Below are 16289 nucleotides of genomic sequence, written 5' to 3' on the forward strand. Positions count from 1 at the left end.
TGTCATGTTTTCTTCTTTGGAACCGGTAACTACAAAAGTTGTTAAAGAAAGGAAGAAAGAAATAGAAAGCAAGGAGAGGAAACGCAGGGAGGTCCAGGAGACCAGCTTCTGGTTCTCTACCCTACATAGGGCGCAAGGGAAAAAAAGGAATAAAAAAAGATGGAAGAGGGAGAGCTTGAGCATTGCATGTTCGTGGGTAGGTGAGCAGGAGGACTGCAAACTGAATCGGACCGGTGCACTTCAAGAAATGAACTATTGAGCGAATGGCCCTTTAAACCAACGATGTATCTCGCCACAGTCCGGGTACCTTTTACTCAGAAAGTGGTCTCGGGTCCCACTGGTTTAAGGTTGTCCGGTGAATGAAGTGATCGACGTCTAAGGCTTTATTTGCGTTGAAAAGCTTGGTGTACCGCTAGCTGGCACACAATGTATACTGGTGTATGTGAAACAAAGGGAAGAGAAACAAACCAGTCATATCGACTAAGTACAAAGAAACTTCGTGGTTCAAAAAGCATGGCCTCACTATTTCCAAGTGAATAGCAGTGCTTCAACAAGGCATGTCACTGCATCCAACCATTCGACAACGGTACTTGGTCTTCATCCCCATGTCGAACTGCTGGCTACAGCGACACTCCCTCTTCGTTCACTGCTATTCACTTTAATCTTCAACTTCCTGTGAAGTTCTGTCCTGTTTGAATGATTATTAGTAAAATGCATCAAGATAGATTATGGGGAAAAATTATTAAGGCAGACAATCTAACTTGACGATAACGCAGCAGATCGAACAGTAACGTCTCAACTAGTGCAGCAACCTCAAACCGGTTTTCCAGAAAAACCGCTTATCAGGTAATTCGATTCACTGTTTGTTCTAATTTTAAAACCGGATAACCGGAGTGATCGGTTATTCGGTTGGTTATTCGGTTAATATAGTATCCGGATATTCGGATAGCCGGATATTTATTCTTCTGTACTTTTGCCAAAATTACCTCTCTTAACCTCTTGTACTCTTATATTTCTAGTTATTTTGTTGCCCAGTCATGCAAACCTGATATCTGCACTGGTTAACTTCCTTAGCTTTCCTTTTTTGTACAACTAATATTCGTATCCGAATATTCGAATCTCCGGCTAACCGGTTGTGTAAACCGATATTCTGAATATCCTTTTCTTGAAATCCGAATAACTGGATAACCAGCTTTGAAGACCGGATTCACTTCTCTCCGCTCAAACCGGATAGCCGCTTTGATGGATATTTGAAAGCACTAGTCTCATCTACATACATTTCAGATATTGGTGACCTCTATAATTTTACGCGTTAGTCACAGGCAGTGCTTAGTCAGCGCTTCGAAACTGTCATAGAAAGGCATTGAGCGCAGTTGCGATCGCGGATTTCCAGCTAACCTTGCGCTGACCTTGGGCTGTATTATGTCCCCTAACATGGTGTTCGCCTGAACGCTCCTTTCGAGGCCGACAATAACATAGAAAGCTAGCTAGTGCCCTTATGAACCGCTATCATTACGTGCGACCTACTGTCTCTTGGTCAGTTGGGACATTTTTAGACGCATTGTACAAAGAGTGCCTGCTCTTTGGACAATTCTTGTGACACAATTGCAATTGTTAGTTTGCATTCTTTTTTCTTTTCTTTTGCACGCGATTGTATAGGTACTGTACGGATATGTCATATGCATGTGTATCGCGAATGAACGATGTGTGAAGATTATATATATATATAGTATATATATATATATAGGACGGTAGACATGAAGTGTGCTGGAGTAGCTCGCGTGCCTCTGATGCACAATGTAAAGCTACATAGATGCGACATATGATGTAGCGAAAGGCCGAAGTCGGACGCTTCGGCAGTGTATACCGACATTCATTGCAAAATATTATTTACTTGCGTTAATAATCAGTATCGAAGACACATTGGCGACTGCCCTGCAAAGAGCTGCAAGGCTGCTACCGTACATTTTCCTCTCACGAAAACAGACATGTCTAGCATGAAAACGGAAAAACAGTCGGTGCAAACACGGACTCGAGGATGAAATACTAGTTGCGGGAATGTTATTTTCGGCCATATCGACGCTCTCGCGCCTAAACTTAAAGGCCAACGCAAAAGCGCCGTAATCTGATAAGCTAGAACCATTTTACTTTGCGGTGCTGCCAAATCACATAACTTTTCTTAACGCACTTTACACGCTCTACCTACTTTTTAGGAGGCCGCAAATGCTCCAACTACCACGAGGTGTACTGGGGCAGCTCAAGCAATTGTGGCGAGTGCGACTGCAAGCTCGTTAAAGCAGGGAATTGGAGAGGGAAACCTAAGGCCTGTCTTAAAGACTTGAAGTACAAGTGTTGGTGCAGACCGCTTTACTGTCGCAATGAGCTCGGCCAGTGTGTCCTCAGAAGGCAGTGTAATCCACGAGCTGAGTAGAACGACAATGATATCTTCCACGTCACCGATAGTGTATTAAAAGACTACTTGGCAGCATTTACCCGAAATGTGTGTTCATGTGTTTTTGGCTTCGCTGATCATCGGGTCAGTTTATCAAGTGGCACCTCCACGTATTGCGATCTAGATTTCTAATGAGAACAGTTTCTGCACGCTGAAAACTTCTATACTGCTTGAAAATTTTGTGTCTGTATAAAATTACCCTACTGTCAGCAGCGAGGAATGGGTTTTTCCTGCGAAAGAGATTTGTGCAGAGCGTAGTAAGTATTTTTACGTCATCGGAACAGTCTCACATTAGATGAACAGCTATGGGCAGTCCAACGGGCCCGCGACGTGACCAGATAGCTAGGCCTTTCGGGCTTCGGGCTAGGAAACTAGCGCGACCTAATGGACCTAAATAAAGTTTTTTCCATCCATCCATCTATCGAAGCGTAATACACGTTACTGGCGACACAAGACAAACTAGGACATACCCAGTCCAGGTTTAAAGCTCTTGCCGAAAGGACGCTCAATGTATTGCCGCGTACATCTTTTGCCGATTAACTTTTCACCTCTTAGAAGGTGAAAAGTTAATCGGCAAACCTTAGAGAAAACATGGGCGCAATTTCATGCAGATTCGAGCCCCAGAAGGCCAAAAAAAGATGGGCAAACTGAAAATGTTGTCAGAAATTACGTATCGAGAAAAGCGAATTTCCAAGTTAGAAATTGAAAATCACAGCGCTCTAAAAACGCTGCAACGCATGCTCTTATTATTATTTCTTGCGCAGCAGCAACCCGGGCAACCATGGTTATTGGGAGGATGAGCCTTGGCCAAGGTACCTCATGCGATCCGCAATGGCGAGCGGCCGTGCGTTGTCGGCCTGCGATACACTAGAAGACGGCAACTTTCGGTCTTTTAACAGCCACCTTATGCTTTTTAAAGCGCAATTTTAACCCATTTCCAGTCGAGTCTCGGTTTTATTTTATTTTCATAATAGTAGAGATATTACACTTAAAAATACAAGTGAACACAAGAAATCGATAATTTCTGAAAAGCTCGCGTTTTTCGAGTAGCATCTCCCCTTCAGTAAAATTTAGACAATCTGGAGCCACGGACGGCACTGAGAATTCCAAGATACGAAAATAAGGAAGCCGGTGCATTACGCTCGTTCTATCTTATTAAAGTCGCACAATTGCTTACATGGCCGGCGTAATGGGACGTTTTTGTCCCAAACGCTATTTCTTTTCACCTTCATTCAGCGGTGCCAGCAGCGTTTTACCTATGTTAGTACTTTGTTCGTGCCACTCACTGTCCTCCTATTCTCTTTCCCCTTTCTCCGTGCAAGTTAGCCAACCAGGACTCTCTCTGGTTAACCTTCCTTTCATTATATACATGAATATTTACGTTCGTTCACCGTCATCGCTTTGTAGTGCAGACCAACCTCTAATGCCTACCGACCATGTATGCGCCAACCATTTTTCAGAGGATACGATATCGACGGCATATTACCCGGAGCTCGATAAAAGGGTTCCCACTTTATTTCCGGCTCGCAGCAGAGCTACTCGGTGCGCCCGCGCGCTGCCGAACATATTCTGGACGCTCGCGCGCGCGCAGTGTAACACCTAAATGTTCTTGCACCGTGGTTGCGCGCAAGGCTCCGGAGGGAGGGTAGGGAGGGCGCGTTCTACTCCGGGCGGACCGGGCGGTCACGCGCACCCGCAGGGTCGCTGTATCTTGCAAGCCATCTGAGACGGGACACAGTCCGCCGTGGGCTGTGTTTTCACGGCTTAGTCGCGCGTTGATGCGAGACGCCGCACAACAGTCAATTCGCTCTCTGCTGCTGCCGCGCTTGCTCATTCCAGCGTTTTGACGGCGTGTTTCCGCGGTCATCAAGACAAATGTGTTACGTTTACTTGTGCGCGCGTCCTATCGTGCTTGTTAATTTAGTTCGTATGCCTATGTTTACAAGTGGATACGGCAGATAAACAACTATCCTTACTGGGTATAGCTGTCCACTAATTTGCTATCGCAATCGCTGCTTCGCCTATCGCGCGAAACTGCGACTTTTTTTGTATTGAATTTGGGATGTCAAGAACGGCACGATCAGACACTCCTTCATGCCACTCTTCCAGCAAATTTTGTATATTTCGTGACAAAATATGCCGTGAGAGAAAAGAAAGCCACTCTTATCCCACGTCTCTCATTAACTCCAAAGGGCACGACGATAAATAAATGACATGCATTGCTGGAAATATCACATCGAAGGCCAGTTATTGAATTCCTTGCAAATAGCTGCTGCCATAGATTTTCCTCGCCAGAAAAATGGCGTACACGCAGACTTGAGGACGTATATTGTCTGCTATGTCGACAGCCTCGCACCGAAGTGTAAATTCCAACGCAAAAGTGTCATAATCTCCTAAGCTTGAACCATTTTCCTTTGCGCTGAAATTGCATAACTTTCTCATACGCTTTATCTATTTCGCCTCATACGCTTTATCTATTTTTTAGGAGGCCGCAACTGCAGCGACTACCGCGAGGTGTACAGGGGCGACTCAAGCAGCTGCGGCGAATGCAACTGCAATCTCGTTAGAAAAGGCAACTGGAAAGGGAAGCCTTTGACCTGTCTTGCGAACTTGCAGTACAGGTGTTGGTGCAGACCGCTTTACTGCCGCAATAATCTCGGCCAGTGCGTTCTCAGAAGGCAGTGTAATCCGCGAGCTGAATAGAATGACAATAATAAAAGCCTGCTTGGCAGCATATGCCCGAAGTGTGTGTGTGCCTGTGTTCCTGGCTTCGCTGATCATCGGGTCAGTTTATTAAGTGGCCCCTCTGCTTATTATGATCACGTCTCCTAAGGAGAAAAGTTTCTCGACTTCGAAAACTTCTAAACTGCTTGCCCAATTTAGTCTCCGTATAAAATAACCACTACTGTCAGCCGCGAGGAATGGGTGTTCCTGCGAAAGAGATTTGTGGCGAGCATAGTAAATTATTTTTACGTAATCGAAACGTTGTGCAAATTACTAGCCGCAGAAGACAAATTAGGACATAATCAGTCCAAGCTTAAAGCTCCTGCCTGAAGGCTGCTATTTTGCCTCGTACATGGTTATTTTTTGCCGATATTGGCTTTTCACCTGATTGTAGTTGTTTCAAGTTATCACTTGGCGCAAGACGCGCTTACTCGATCATACATTTTTTTTGAAGGCGGTAGCTAATTTAATAGCGAGGGGATAGATCCAATCCGTTCGCACGTCCTTCAAGTATATGGAAGGCAAGACTACTCCTGTTCCTTGGCTGTTTAAACGGGGATTCATCAGCGTCATCATCATCATCAGCCTATATTTACGTCCGGGGGTTATCCTTAACCTAATGATTACGCTCACTTTCCCATGCCACCCGCACAAGTGCAGTTGAGTAAGTTCCACATCCCGGTGCGGTTGTTGTGACCTCGGCCCCTGCATTGTGGTTACTGTAGAAGATACGGCCATGCCCGCCCCACCTGCAAGTATATGGCCCGAGCGCTCCCTCTGCTTCAACCTTCAGCGCTACGAGGGACCTTCTGAGTGGCCTAAACGTCGTTTCTTCAACTGCAGTGGGAACCATGCTGCCGACTCACCCTCCCGCCTCCACTGCCAGGAAAGACAGAAGGTTGCGCCACGCTGATGGCAACCTTTGCTCCTGCAGTATCTTGCCGTGACGGCCTTAAGGAACGAATATGACCCGGCGTAACGCGCCGCGCGTGGTGCAGTTACATTACGTCGCTGAAAAGCGCACGCTTTACCACGACTATGCCAGCTGGTATACCCCCCAGGTAAACGGGAATTAGCAGCGCGGCATATGCCAATATTATTACTCTAAGAAAATAAAATACGCCAGAGCTCACCAACTGCCACCTATATGCCGTGGATCACACAAGTTTCACCCGCTTTTAATAGATGGGAAGAAACATTACTGTGCCACCTGCGACTAGGAGTCCCTTTCAGAAACACGTGCTCCTCCTCATTCCTAATTGGAATGGCGGACAGTGCCGATTGCAAGATATGTGGTGTTGAAGAAACGATCAAACATCTCCTGTCTGACTGCCATACATACGAATATGAGAGGACTGCCCTTCGGACGCCTTTAGGGCACTTAGATGACAGGCCTTTCACAGAAGATCAAGAGGCCGTGGCCTCGTGCGTTTGCTATGTACAAAGCCACAAAATCGCTGCTGCGTTTCTTGGAATGCACCTGCCTATATGACCACCTGTGACTGACTCAGCGAGGAACGCTTGATTGTGTGTGTACCAGGGCGAACTGTGAAGTTCTCTCTCCCTTGTCTTTCAATCCACTTCCCCATTTCCCCAGTACAGGATAGCCGGTCGGGCTCAGCCTGGTTAACCTCCCTGCCTTTTCCTTTATGACTTCTCGTTCTCTCCCCCGGTAAAGAGTAGACAAGCAAGCTGTCTTATGGCGACACGCAAGAAATGTCACTTTGTAGCGTAAAATGTACCCGGCGCCGTATCAGACAACCCGGAGAAAACAGCGCTTGCTGTGCTTCGTGCGCCTGCGCAGTGCTCTAATTTGTTTCCGCACCTCGCGAAGATCTAGGCGGCTTGCGGTGTCTAACCAAGAACAACGGGCAAGCACCAAGTGTTCTCTAACCTATCCCTGTCGCCCATGCAGCAAGCATTCAAACACCTTCAGCGAAGGTGTCAGTTTTCTTTATTTCTCAAGAAAATGAACAGCAGTCGCCGAGATATGACGAAGCCTAATTGCCGTCAACGCGTCACGCTCACTCGACTCGGGAGCTGCTGTCGATAGGCAGATTCACTGCATTAACACGCCACAAATAAACGCACCGCGTACGGGAGACCCTTCCTTTCGTCTTAAAGTGTTTTCGATAACATTTGCGGCTATCCGCTACATAACGACTGCATAAAAAGCGTGCTTACCTTTCTTTTTCTTGGGAACAGAAAAAAAAAAGTGACCCGGCCTGCTGTCCCTCCCCGTGTTAGCCCAACATATAACCACACAGAATGCCTTGTCGCATTTCTTCAGTTATCTTCACTTTGCTGGAACAACTGGCCGATACAGAAACAAAATCTTGCAGCGCAGAGCAGATGGCAAAGGCGTGCACGTGTGTAGAGAGCTCGGGCACCAGACGAACAGAACGACCACCGAAGCGATAACCTGACAGCGCCGCCCGTGGGCACAATGAATGAAGCCGCCATATAAAAAAAATGCACGCCAAAAATTGTGGCTCCAATCCACGATGTGAAGGTGGTTGGACAGCGAAGCTGTAAACGACACTCACAGCGATTACCCATTGTGACGTCCCTTGAATTCACACACGTGGCTCTACAAAGAGTGAAACCGGAGACGAGTGAAATGTACTTAACCACACCCTTTATTACTTCACAGCGACATTATATTCACGCTGTTGTTCTGGCGTCTTTACTTTCCATGGTCTACCCATGGTAGACTGGAATGAACTGAATGAGTTGCTAGACCGTGGTGACGTCACTACGTAATTTCTATGCTGTTGGGTACTTTTCCATTCGGAGCAGCTTAAGCAATCGTAATCTTTACCGGGAAACACACGCGGGAGAAGGAACGTGTTTCGTATTTATCGCAGACGTCATTGGCATACATTATACGGTTTGCAGTTCACATGAGGGTTTTGAATGACGTCAACACCTTTCGAAGCAGCTGCAAATCTAATCTTTACCGGAACGCGTCGGAGGGTGTTCCCATTGTTCACACGCGCCTTGTCATTAATCATGTGGTTTTAATGCTTTTGTGGTTTTTCTTTTGAAAACGAGTACTGAGCTGTATGCTCTGTGCCTGATTTGAAAGGAGATATGCTGTTTGTATTGAATTTTTAGCGTGACGTTTTTTGCTTACGCCAACAACACGAAAATTTCCTTGGCTGGTAGACACAGACAGCTTCGCTGTAAAAGACAATATAGGAGGAAGCGCATAATTTTCTACACATAATTCCACTACACAATTGCTTAAGATATTCGTAGGTTCCAAAGATTCGACCCAAATATGCAAAGTGTACTTAATTTTCCGTTGGCCACAAGAAACAGGGCGCGCTATTTGCCGGATACCGAAACCAGCCCAGCGGTACACCCAGTGGCTCGTGTGTACGTACAGTCAACCACAAAAGTTTGCGGACCACGCGAGCGCGTGGCCAAGAGCCTCTTCGCGACACTTCCGCTACGTCACCAGCGATCGACAGCAGCGCTACGTTGAAGACGCATCCCTCCTTAAATCTATGGCCTGTCTATTTTCGCACTGTGCGCAAATATTTTCTACCTATCTCTTTCAACGTGACGCGCTCTTTGTTAGCCAGGGCTACTTGCTTATATTTTGAGAGCAGAATATCAGTACAAGTAATCAGACAGCGTATTCTTCGGCTGTTATCAGTTCTATTTTCGCGTAGCCACGCTGTTTTTTTTTTTTTTTTTTTTTTTTTTCGTGAGTGCGTGAGTGAGCGGTGAGGCAGCCATGGGACACAGATGCTTACTCAGTAGGCAGAATTTTTCCGTTCCTCGCCCATCGCTAAGTGACAGTAGCGGCCGGGATTTGATCGCCTGCGCCCAGGTTTTGCTGCGCAAAGCCCGAACCACCGCGCTGCTATAGTGGTTACATTTAGAAAAAATGTGGTTGATCCCTCTTATATAGGAATCGGTATAGAACACGAAAGTGAAACGTGTCTTCACAGAAGTAGTGTAATGTTTATTGCACATTGATATATAATGTCTATTGGTGTTTTGTGGCTAAAGCGCCCTTAGGCGTTGATGCACCCACGCTGACGCCTGGTGGCACGTCTCCTCCATCACGACTACCAACGTCGATGACCATGAGCAACCGTCGTGCATATGGAAGCTGCACTACGCTGCACACGCTAGCACAACGCGAAAGACGAAGCACGTAACTGACACACTAATACAACGCGCAAGACAAAGCACGTAACTGAATCGTCACCGAGTCAAATCAGCGCGTACAGCGCGTCGTAATTGCAGCCTCCGCGATCAACTTCAGAAACATTTTCAGAGCTAATTGCGGAGGCCACGCTCCGCTGTGCTGAGTACGGTGAACGCCACCTCGGTGGCGTTGGTAGTGCTTCTTGATGCCAGCGTCCCTTCGAATGCTGGCATCGAGGCGTCGTAGTGCTGAGACCACCGAAGCGTTCACTGTCGGTGCGCGTTAGTGTCATAATGCAGTACTTCTCTTTTCTGCTCGTAGGCGGCGGCACCGCCCCGAGCAAGAGCGCGGGTACACGGAGGAGTGTTAGATATATAAGGCGCGTCTGTGTAGCTCTCTGCAAATGCGTTTGTGGCGCAATGGGTTAAACGCTCGGCGATCTATCGTCGCGGACCGAGAGGTCGTGGGTTCGATTTCCAAATTTTGCATGTTTGTGGAACTTTTTCTTCTGGTTTCTTTCTTTGTATTATGTTCTATGACGTATTTCCGTGACGGAAATACGTCAGTGAAGTCTTGGTGGACCCCGGCATAAAACACTTTCGTGTTAAAATAAGAAATAATCGGGTGCGATGACTCTTTTTATAACCCTTTGCGACACGGCGTCCTCGTTTGGGGACTCGAACTTCGGAGGCGCGTCCCACGCCACGTGTTTCTTCAAATGACCTTAAACTCAGTGTGCACATTCGTGTCCGCTTCCTGATGGGACAACTAGCGGTCAGTTAACTTCATTGTCCTGCGTATTGCTGCAGATGATCACTTTGCTGGAGACACTACCATGTTAGACAATCGTTCGACGTGCCGCGTTCCAAGACCGACGTCAAGAGTATTTTTTTTTTCTCCGGTCGACACGAATACAACCGAAAAAGCAAGTGTGCATGCGTTTCGGGCCTAATAGTTGATTCTTTTTATGCAAGCATTGACGCTGACGGATTTCAGAATAATTAGATAATGAGTTATACGCTAATTAATTTTTTTTACTGAAACTCGCACAAAACAGCACATTGCTTCGTCTTCTTTCTTGGAATGTAATAGTGAGCGTCTTGAAATGATTCCATGCGCATTTGACGCATTTGCAGACAGTGCATCATAATTCGTGTCTGAAGGGGATGAATTTATTCACAAGACATTTACAGAAGTGTCATGAAACATAGGTCTCTCAATGATCTAGTAGGAAGTGAAATGTCCGCCGTTTTCTAGCACCTTATTGATGCGTGTGGGCATCGACTCGTACAAAGATTCAGTAATCTCCGGTCGACCGCGCAGGCTTTCCCATTCTTGTGCGATCGCTTGCCACAGCGTATCGGCCGTGCGGCCGCGGTTGGCTCGTGTGGACAGCCGTTTCTTCAACATGCCCCAGACATTTTCTATGGGATTCAAGTCGGCGCCACATGGAGGCCACTCAAGCTGGAAAACAGCATGTTCTTCTAGCAATGACTGGACGATACGTGCTTTATGGATCGGGCTGCGGTCGTGTTGAAAAAAATAGCAGCCGTCGCTGAAGGGACCGTCCAGCGCATACGGAACGAGGTGTCTAGTGATGACGTCGCAGTACCGTGACGCAGTGAAGGGCCCTTCCAGACGCACAAGGGGACCAAGGCCATCTTTGCTGATTGCTCCCCACACGCTCACGGAACACCGTCCACTGGATAGAACACTCTGTGTGTAATTAGGCAGATATCTGCAAGAAATAGCATACAATTGGGTTCCAGCGGCGCGTCTAAAAATGTTGTGATTCCTCTTGCGTATGAACTTTATAATGCTGTTATAGAGTTGCAATAGAAAACGTGCAAACATCATTAGATAGTACTGAAAGACCCACTGGCAGCTTTTAATTAGCTTCAGAGTAAGTAGTACTATGAAACAATCGTTAATGTTTTCAACATAATACCACTACAGAAAAATCTCGTAATGTCCAAAAGCTCATTTTACGTGAAACATGTTGTGATGCAGAATTAGCTTCGTGAATTAACTGCCAATACACTGTAAACACACCTGCAGTTTAGTGGACGCCAAACCCGCTTCCGTTGGTCCCAGCGCGTGGAAAAAGTTGACTCGTCGCTAAAGATGACATCGCCCCATTTCTCTGTTGTCCAATCTTTCATTGCTGTAGCGAACATGAGTCGTTCTTGTAGCTGGCTGTCTGAGAGGCAGGGCTTCTGTGCTGCTACGAAAGACTGCAGGCCAAGCTCACTCAGCCTTCTTCTTACAGTCTCAGACGATACCGTGAGCGAGAGCGCTTCTCGGATATCCTCTGCACTTTGAAAAGGATCAGCCACGATGGCGGCCGTAATCAGGCGGTCCTCTTCCTCAGTCGTGGCCCTTGGACGCCCACTGCGCTCCATATCTGTGAATCTGTCATCGTCGCGGAAAGCTTGAATAATCCTATTCACGGCAGTCCGGCTCCTGTTGGTTCGGCGGCAGATTTCGCGCTGAGGTATTCCCTCTATAAATAAACGCACAATGTGCCTTCTTTCGTCAAGTGGAACACGCAGCGGCATCTTTCCAAATAGGCAATCACCACGTGGCCTGAAGCAAGTCTACTACGTTTTCAGCGACTGATGCGAAGATGCGCCTATGTGTGAAAGAAAATTTTCTATGCATCCGCTTTTTCTTTATTTTTGATGACAGTGAAACACCTCCCTACCCTTTCTCTCAAGACGCAGAAGCAGCAACACTCATTGGACCAAGATGCTGCCAACCAAAGTGCGCCAGTAAACGTCGCGTAAAAAAAAAAATCGTCGCAGCGCTTCGTGAAACTTATCTACCCACTGGCACACCAGTCGACAAAGGTTGCAGTGATTGCTCCGATACTGCTATCAAGCCAGATATGTGGCGGTCTTATCGCAGACAGCGCTCTGCGTCAACACAACGAACTAACAATGTCATGCACGGGAATAAAAAATTAACAGGCAGGCGAGTACCAAGAGGGCTCATATCCGGGAGAGCGCCCCTGTCGCCGCTAGGTGGCGTACCGCTAGGTGGCGCGGATAGGCAGTCTGGCACGCGCTCGCGTGGTCCGCAAACTTTTGTGGTTGACTGTACGTGTACATGTTCTTTCACCGGTGACCGCTTTTCACCGGCTAACAAATGTTAAACGTTATCGCTAGGCACAGGTCGCGCCTGCATGTATCGGAAGTTTCTCGAACGTTATCGATGCTTCAATCCATTGTCTGTTGTCACCAACGCTTATGTAATCTGATTGTGTGAGCGACGCGAATTGTCTCGTACTTTCTGGAAGACACGCGGGCACCAGGGATTATTCGGGAACCTTCGATGACTCACGTATAAAAGCCGACGCGTTTCGCCGCTGATCACATTTCGACGATCGCCGACTGTATTCGCCGCTATCGCTGTGCTTAGAGTGCAACTTACTTTTGTGGGCACAGGTTCGCCCAATAAAGTCCGTTTCATCATTCACAGTTTTGCGACTGTTTTCTTCACTGTCACTACCACGTGACAGTATAACATCTCCTATCTCGCGCCCGAGGCGCTCGAGCCGAATTCACCGCGCGCTAGCTCGGTTACCTACCCGGTGGTTGGCCATAGAGAATAGAATTCAACCCATACGGACACTCCCATAGAGCCCAGAGCCCTAATTGACGGCAGCGCGCCCAGCGGTCGGCATCAATCACTTCCGTTTTCGGTTTTGGGCGCGCGCATTTTGAAGGCTAGCTAGCAGGCCGGCTGCGTTTTTTTTTTTTTTTTTTTTTTTTTTTTTTTTTTTTTTTTGCCCGACCGCGCATGGTTTTCGTGCAGAATCGGTTTAATATTTGGTAAAAATGAATTGCGAACGATCTTGTCAAGTCCCATCGCATCTGTGCCACGTGCACAATTTCACAAAGTAGACGCAAGACTCCTTGTGAAATGAGGAAATATTTATTTTGCTCTATATAAAAGCTCGTTCTGCGCTTTTTGTGCGTTCATCCAACGTTGTGACCCCAGGTAAGCAGTAGTTCCCGTATGAAGTTCCACCGGACGGCATCAGATGAAAAAAAAAGTGAATTACCAGCATGTTACATTTACAAGCATGTAACAGCATGTTACAAGCATGTGCCATTTAGTATTTAGATATAGGAATGCTGCGTGTAGAGGCGAAACGTGCGAAAGCGGTGAATGGGCGGCATTGCAAACAAAAGCAATTCGCTTTTACATACATGCGTAGAAGACACCCGACTCATCCCAAACAATATGGTGATCCATGGTTTTTCTACTTTCCTTTTTTTATAGTAATTACCTTTCGACATTTATCATAAAATGATTTCAATGTGGCAATTAGTTTATCGTGAGCTTGTAAATGGTTTAGTGTTAATAAGGTATCCCAATAAATTCTTTAAATAATCTATCCATCTTCTGATTATCGAAGATATCAAACTTATGCTTAATTTCCCCACGTAACTTGGTTATGTCATCACTAAACATTGTGAGAGCAATGAAGTAATGGTCAGCAACCTTTTCTTTAGAATACTTGTTACTGGTTGCATGCTAGAAACACGCATTAGTATGTGGTCTATACATGACGTCGTAAAGGGTGACAATGTGGGCTTTTTGGTCTGTCATCATGGAATGGTAATTTGGAAGCGCCTAAAAACACGGGCACGAGAAGAAACATCGCGTCTAGAAACATTTCGTCTTCGTCTTTTCTTCTCGTGTCCGTGTTTTTATGCGCTTCCAAATTACCATTCCATGATGACGTCGTAAGTTTGTTACCCAAAAATTCTTCTCGCGTAAATCCTGTAATCTTGTTTTCTAATCCATAACTTGAAATGAGAGTCAAATAATCACTGACATATTGTTTCGTAGTAGAAAAGGTATCTATGTTGAGGTCACCTACGAGAATTATGTTGTCTCGTTTCTCTAGTGTCGTTAAAAGGTGCTGTAACTCACCCAAAAAAGCGCCTATATCTTTATCTGGTGGCCTGTAGATCGCGCAGATTATATATATATGACGCATGTGCACTGTGTTTCCAAGTGTTTTCGGAAATAATCAACAGTGCGATTAGTGGAGAAGATTCCGTCAGCGCGGACAATGACTGCACAGGTCACGGCAAGGTCCAGTAGGCCTGTTGCCTCAGCCTTTTAATATTCTTCAACAGCGTCAATACCTTTGAGCCTATAGATATGTTCAACCGTTCGTTCGTGTTGGAATATAATTCCCGGAACTCACCGCCTATAATTGAGGCTGCTGCTGCTGCTTCTTGAATTTCTTTGCGGTGTTCTGTGGCACTTGTAGGCGACTGAAAAAACAAGGATTCTGCTGACAATAACTGTTGTTTTTTTTTTTTGGTAAAGTTAGCATTTCAACTCCTAAACCTCTCCCTCCAAATGGCACCCATTTTACTACTTGCCCTGCGATGGTTACTTCGTCACCTTGCTCACTAATGCCGGGTCAACCTCCTGCTCAACTTCCATACATCTTCAAGCACTCCGATACAGTTCGCATAAAAACATAGCTATGGACAGCGCAAGGAGGGAGGCTCGGAGGCGTAAGGAGCACGGAGGCAAGCGTTACTTTCAACAGTACTTTATTTCAAGGCAGGCTACCGTTTTATAGGCACCGATCTTCTTAAATTAGCAAAAACCAATAAAATAGACAAAGCAACAAGGCCCTTGAAGGCGGGTAATAAAGCGTGAAAAAAGCCATGTAAAACCACAGCCAACCCAGGTAGTAAAGTTACTCTTTAAGTGCATACTTCGAGCACATACGACGGTAACAAAATTCTTCCATGTTGGTGATATTTAAAGCATGACGACAGCTTTGAAATCGGTATTTTCTGGCACGCGTTCTTCTGTTCTAGACTTACAAGGGCATCGCGAGCGTCGCATGTGTCTGAAGGCCCCGGCACGACGTGTTAGCAAGGTCGGGAGCACGAGGAAGAACAAGCAGTTGGCGTGGGTGCCAGACATTGCAAGGTTTCTCTGATTTTCAATGCGCAGCAACAACACCTTGTTAGCATTATCGGTGGCGGTAACCATTGCTGTTGTAATTATGTCAGTCTCGTCAATTTTCGCATCATGAGCCACACAGACGCTGCGTCACGATCTGCTTGCAGTGATAGTTGCGCATGAATACGTCTGTGCTGTTCGTAACTGTTGATGTTATAGGAGACGTAAGACATATTGGCGACAGCAAAAAAAAAAGAACTCTGTGTCTAGACCTGACTACTCGCAAGTATTTGTTCTGTTATCTTTTTTTTTCTGAGAAGTAAGGCCACGCAGCTGCTGTAGCAAACGATGTGGCACAAAGGTTTTGCAGCGACGTTCTGCCGAACGATAAATTTTACGGCTGTCGCTGCCACCGATATTTGAATGGGTTCTATGCCAGGGCCGCAAGTGTGTCCTGACACTTTGGCATAGCTTTTGTTCAAACAAAACCGCAGCACTTCTGCAAGGTAGTCACGCCGTAACACTTATACGTTGGCCGACGTATAAACGCTTTCCAAATCAGCGGCATGAGCACGGCCATCTTTTATCTCGTGGACAGGTCACCATTAATAGCCTTGGGCGTGGAACGGCCAGTCGCGGTCCGGGCGTACGGCCGTGAACCCAGGAACCAACGATGTTTTTTGCCATTTTTCTTGACGGTGAAATAGCCCTCTGGCAAACGTGAAGCAGGGTCCATTTTACAGGCTGTGAAAGCGACTTCCAGACAATTTACTCAAGGATCTTCGTGAATGATCTTGCATTATATAAGAACCTCCATGAGCCGCGACAGCACCAAAATGATCAAATTAAAACTACAAATCTCATTTTTCCCAAAAATAAAACCTGTTTAGTTCGTTTCTTAAATCCGCAATTTTCAATGAAACAAACTCACCTGAAATAAAAATTTTGCGTTACTGTTTTGAAATTGGCTTTACCGTCATGCAATTAAAATGCTGCTGAAGTAAG

General features: G+C 46.3%; 1 protein-coding gene across 1 annotated transcript in view; it reads left to right on the forward strand.

Moving 5' to 3' along the window:
- LOC119457757 (uncharacterized PE-PGRS family protein PE_PGRS54-like) overlaps positions 1–2499 on the forward strand; it is a 95800-nt gene extending 93301 nt beyond the window's left edge. The window contains exon 45 of the mRNA XM_049670431.1: positions 2214–2499. Within this exon, the coding sequence (XP_049526388.1) occupies positions 2214–2431 (218 nt within the window). The 3' untranslated portion in view covers positions 2432–2499. The remainder of the gene's footprint in view (positions 1–2213) is intronic.
- Positions 2500–16289: the final 13790 nt, after the last annotated feature.

The sequence above is a fragment of the Dermacentor silvarum genome, chromosome 7, assembly GCF_013339745.2.
Source record: "Dermacentor silvarum isolate Dsil-2018 chromosome 7, BIME_Dsil_1.4, whole genome shotgun sequence".
In the NCBI taxonomy this organism is placed as follows: domain Eukaryota; kingdom Metazoa; phylum Arthropoda; class Arachnida; order Ixodida; family Ixodidae; genus Dermacentor; species Dermacentor silvarum.